The 5,804-nt window shown below is 39.7% G+C and overlaps 1 protein-coding gene across 4 annotated transcripts in view; it reads right to left on the reverse strand.

Moving 5' to 3' along the window:
• Nucleotides 1–5,804, reverse strand: part of Psip1 (PC4 and SFRS1 interacting protein 1) — a 33,760-nt gene that overhangs the window by 13,957 nt on the left and 13,999 nt on the right. For all 4 annotated transcript variants that reach the window (XM_021159287.2, XM_021159289.2, XM_021159290.2 and 1 more), the window contains exons 5-6: nt 5,273–5,377; nt 4,083–4,145 (exon numbers count right to left, since the gene is read on the reverse strand). In XM_021159287.2, the coding sequence (XP_021014946.1) occupies nt 4,083–4,145; nt 5,273–5,377 (168 nt within the window). The remainder of the gene's footprint in view (nt 1–4,082; nt 4,146–5,272; nt 5,378–5,804) is intronic.

Consider the following 5,804-nt stretch of genomic DNA (forward strand, 5'->3'; position numbering starts at 1 on the left):
AAAAAAAAAAAAAAACTGATCCAAGGTTTACTCTCGTTCTCAGAAACCAAACAAACTTTCTCATGAGACCTCAGATTAAGAATATATGAGATCATGCTGCCCTAACTCCAGATCTGAACCTGCAACCCCATCCATATTCAAGAGCCAGACATCTGTATTTCCGTGAGGCTCAAGAGATGCCAAAGGTTAAACTCTTCCTGATGACTTACAGAAGTTCTTTAAAGTTGGGTTTAAACAAATCACCTCAACAGCAAAAAGAACTTAATCACTTACCCTTTCTGCATTTGGAAATAAGTCGAACAAGTAACAATTACAGGTACAACGGGTCATTTGAGAAGATGCCAATAACAGTGAGACATTCATCAATAATAAGTAAAACAAAAACAAAAAACAAAAGAAACACAACAGAAACCCACCAACTCTGGCATTAAAGATTTGCCCTAGCATGGGTTATGTTGGTGACCACTACTGCAAAATCATGTGAGTAAAAGTAAAGCCACTGCTGAGGAAAATATTTTATCCAAAGGAAAGTCTAGTTATTTGAAATGCATGCATGAATATCTTTAATGTTCACATTCTAGCTAGATTGCTAACAGGACCTCTTAACACTGGATTTATTTCTCACTGTTAGCCTGTCTTTCCTCTTTCCTAAAGCCACTCCATATCCATCAGAAGGCCACTGTTCATGTCCTTTTCCAAGCCCTCAGGCTTGCCTTGCTATACCTGTTTCACAAATCCCCACCAAAGATTAAGCTAATAAGCACTAGGAAGACAGGAGGGATAGGATACTAATATGAAATCATTTTCTGTCTTTGAAGTTGGTATTTCAAATCTATGGTTAGTCCTTTGACCTTCTACTGCAAGTCCTGAGTAGCTAACATGCTTGGATCCACCTATTGATTGAACCAAAGTCAGAATGGGAAAGGGAAAAGGAAAGGGAAATAGAGCCAGAAAGAATCCCCTTGATTTTCAAGTCCCTTCCTGCGTCATGCCCACCCAATCACAGATACAGTCACTAAAGCAAGCACCTTGGAGCCATCCCACATTCCGCTCCATTCTTCTTATCATCACTCAGTTATCAGTTATCAACTTAACTTCTTGAAGTGTTATAAAATTACATCTCACACTAACAATAAGTAACTTGATGTAAGGAATTTAATGCTAATCCTAAGGCCTTTCATGACCTACTCAGTTACTAGGTCACTCTTATAGGCCCTCATCTTAACTGCTACAGGAAATTTAGCAAATAAGCCTTTTTTGGCTTCCCTATATATATTAAAGTTACACATATGCTATTGTCTATTAGATGTGAAAGTATTGTCTTAAAAAAACAATGCACATACCTCAATTTAGGGTCATTTAATTAGGATGGGTGTGTGTAATTCATTGATGGACCTTGCCTAGCATGTGCGTGCAAGCACTGGTACAAGCCGCAGCACCACAGAACAAGAACACCCATTGGTTTAAAATGGCACCAAACAGAGCTTGTGTTCACTCAATGGTACAACTTGTGCTTATAATAGCATGTTCAAAACTCCAGGTTTGATCCACACAAAAAACCCACATACATGAAAATGCTAATAAATCATCTATGCCTTCAGTAAGCCAAAGTGGCTGCCTTACCTTAGTGTTGATGGCTACAACTTATCAGCATGGTAGTTACTAAACGTAGGGGTACCTGTGGCAATCTCTTAAAAGGAAACAAAATGAAATCTATCCCATCAACTGATTTATTCCATGCATAGAAAGTTTCGCCATAGAATGCAAAGATTTTTTTTAAAATATATTTTACCTACAGACTTCTTTCAAATTGGGGTCAAATGTCTCAAAATCTGATGCTGCTTTATCAGCCATTTACATAATTAGTCTAAAATCCTTTAATGTCATTTCAACATTTATAGTGCCTTCACCAGGAGGAGACTGTCAAGAAATCCCTCCCACTGCTAATCCCCAAGTGTTGACGGTTTTATTTACAGGCATTGACTATTCTTACTGTATACCTGTGCATTTCCATCACATCAGAGCCCCTGGGCAACCAGGTGGATAGTCAGTGAATATCTGTAGAAAGGAAATGTCCTAGGATTTCCAAAGTGGGTTCATAGTCAAGTCATTAGCAGTTCCAGACCCTAGGCTTTGAATACAGAAATTGAATTCCTGCCGGGCGTGGTGGTGTACGCCTTTAATCCCTGCACTCGGGAGGCAGAGGCAGGCGGATTTCTGAGTTCGAGGCCAGCCTGGTCTACAAAGTGAGTTCCAGGACAGCCAGGGCTATACAGAGAAACCTTGTCTCAAAAAACAAACAAACAAAAAAAAACAACAAAAAAAAAGAAATTGAATTCCTAGCTGCAACTCCTTCCAGAGTAAAAATGTCTGCAATGAAAAGTTAACTGAGTGTGACCCTATTCTTCAGTTTCCCTGTCTGGATAACTTCCTGGAGCTTCCCCATCAGCACTTGCTACTGCTTGCAGCTCCACGAGTGCAGGCAGCCTCCTGCTACACCCACCAGCTGACCCAGGAGAGCCCTGGCTGGACCCTTTTTTGTATGTATATTTAAAAACCTCCCTCAGCTTTCAGAGAATTGAAGACAGGGCCTTGCCCTGGACTGGGCCTTGGCTTACAGCAGCATTCTGACCGGCTTTAGTCTTCCATCCTGAGCACTAACATTCTCCCCTCAGCAGCGGTGATCTCTTCTTCCTTATCATTTCAGAATTCACTGGAGCAGCACTCTCAATTTTGTTCAGGGATTTTTTTTTCCTTTGTACTTACATTCACACCGTGGCTTATTGGCCAAAGAGGCTCAGTTTTCACCCTCCTTCAGCCTTTGAACATACCCTCCTCCACCTGAAGACCTAGAGGCCCTTTTGTAAACTGACTAATCCCAGTATTTTTCTAAGAATGACCCATAAAGGGGGAGCAGTCAGAACATTTTTCAATTAAGATGCTGTCTTATGTAAGCAGTTTGTGGTGACTCAAGATCATTTTCATAATTATCAAAGATCATTAGACTACCTTAATAGAACACAATCTATAAATAATAAAATTTACAAAATGCGACTGAATAAAGACTAGCTCAGCAGGGTAGCCACAATGGGCTGAACATACACCTTTAATCCTACCTCTTGGGGAGCAGAAGCAGGTGATTTCTGTGGGTCTAAGGCCAACCTGGTCTACATGGTAAGTTCCAGGACAGCCTGGTATACATAAAGAAACCCTGTCTCAAAACAAACTAAGCAAGAAAAAAAAAAAATCCTAGTTTGTACAATACAACATACAAAGCTCAAGAAAATGAAGCATTCATGTATGTTCCTGTTGTAATTAAAAAAAAAAAGAGAGACCCGTTTGCTTTATTCCCCATGCAACTCTACCAATGCCAATCTTAGTATTTCAATTCTAAAATTCTAACTATCACTGATCTGTCCTCACTGTCCTAATACAATCTCCTGTGATCATACTACCTATAAGTGAGTCACAGTGACTTCCCATCACAGCAGCTCTTCAGAAAAATACTGTAGCTTTCCTTTACCCTCCGACCTTCAAGCCTATCAAAGCTGAAGTATGCACCATTGTGGTTTACACTCGTCTGTGAGTGCCCTCAGATGGCCTGCTCCTTTCGGTGCTCATTGTTTAACACTGTGAAGTTATAAGGTCATTTCCCTCCAGTACACCAGGGGACAAACAGCAATTAATTAAAAGCCTACAAAATACCTGGCCTAAACCGTCACTGCCCCTCTTGTCTCACACAACACTGGCGGACGACAGCCTATGCTAGCAGTGAGAAATCAGGATTTACTCTAAAGATTTCACAAGTATTAAATCATCAACAATTTGATTATATATTATCATTTTATAGAGGAGATAAGGCAGGTTGAAAGGAATAAAAATTGGTTCACTTTATTTCCTTTTATCATTCAGCTTAACTTGAGGGTGCCACAGCTTTAGCACCAAGAAACTTTATGAAGAAACCAACTCACCCTTTAAGAATTAGAGGGTAGAGGTCAAGTCCAAATAAGGTTTCCTTATCTATTTTTCCTCAATTTAAATAAAATGTCGTTGAAATTCCTACCGTGTATTTAGGAAATTACCTTTCTCTTTCTTCCTCGCCTAGCAGCTTTTGGAGTGGTTATGTCAACTGCTTTAGTCACATCCTAAAATGCATAACAGCAGGGAAAAAAAGGAAAAAAGCCACCGATGAAATTAAATAAATTATACAAGAAACAAATTTTCTTAAACTAAAATTCACAGAACCAGTTTCACTGAAAGTGTCGGGAGGCGTCTCCTGTCACTCTGACCAAGTACAGCAACAACTATATCTCCCGGATACTATCTCCTGCTCTCTCAGGTCTGAGTAAGAACGGCCTCCATAGGCTCATATCTGTGACACAGTCATTAAGGAGTGGTACTCTTGAGAAGGACTACAAGTTGGGGCCTTGTTGGAAGTGCATCACTGAGGGTGGACTTTGGGATTTCAAAAGCCCACAGCTTGGTCCAGTGTCTCTTCCTGCTGCCTGCAGATCTGGGCATAGAACTCTCAGCACCATGTTCTCCATAGTGAAAATGAGCTAAACCTTAGAAACTGAAGGCTGCTCTGGTCCTGGTGTCTTTTCACAGCAGCAACGCCCAAGCAGCCTACAACGATAGCTATCTCTACTCAGATAGTAACACAGGTAGACCTACATTTAAAAGTTTTACAACTTTTTAAGCACTTCCAGCCCATAATACTCTTCTTAAAAGTATTTTTTAATAAACACTAACCTTATAGTTATACCTGTTTTGCTTACAAAACCAATTTCTAATAAAAATATCCATCCAAGAGCTAATGAGAAAGCTTAGGGGCTAAGAGCATAGCGGATCTACGTTTGGGTCCCAGCACCCGAATGATGGCTAACAACCGTTTTAACTCTTATTTCCAGGGTATCTATCCAGTGCCCTCCACGGGCATCAAGAATGCATTCAGTATACAAGCATACAAATAGGAAATTAAAAACTTTAAATTCGTGTATCTTAAAAATGCACAATTTATAAAGCCCTATTTAGTATTTGAGAAAAATGTCATATTTTCATTCACTTTTCAAATATTTTGAAGATTACCTCCTACTTTGCCAGTCAACTCACTTTATATCTATACTTCCTTTCTTGCGGTAACTGTAAAATCCACAGGCAGTACTCAAGATACCCCCACCGCCAGGCCTAGTCCTCCCTTGCAGTATACTCAATAAACTACTATCTACATTTCTTCATTTCTTCTTAAGACCAGAAAAGATACAAAACATACCTCATTGCTGGCTTTTTCTTCCTGATCAGTGTCTTCCTTTGAAACATTAGTTTCTTTTTCTTCCACTTCAACATCAGATGATGCATTTGATTGTTTAGTTGATACCTATGAAGAACAAATTATTCATTTGTTTGTCTGTTTGGTTGGTTTGGTTTTTCGAGGCAGGGTTTCTCTGTGTAGCCCTGGCTGTCCTGGAACTCACTCTGTAGACCAGGCTGGCCTCGAACTCAGAAATCCACCTGCCTGCCTCCCCAGTGCTGGGATTAAAGGCGTGCGTCACCACGTTCGGCTCAAATTATTCATTTTTAAGATAGTTTATCTAACTTGAAATTTTTCTACACATGTAAAGTCAAAAACTTGTAGGTATAGATATGGGAGCACCCCAATTTCTGTTGCAAAGGACATTTAATACATAGAATTTTTAAAGTTTTTTTTACATTTTTTAATTATTTATTTTTTTGGTTTTTTGAAACAGGATTTCTCTGTATAGCCCTGGCTGTCCTGGAACTCACTTTGTAGACCAGGCTGGCCT

This window comes from Mus caroli, chromosome 4 (assembly GCF_900094665.2).
Source record: "Mus caroli chromosome 4, CAROLI_EIJ_v1.1, whole genome shotgun sequence".
In the NCBI taxonomy this organism is placed as follows: Eukaryota; Metazoa; Chordata; class Mammalia; order Rodentia; family Muridae; genus Mus; species Mus caroli.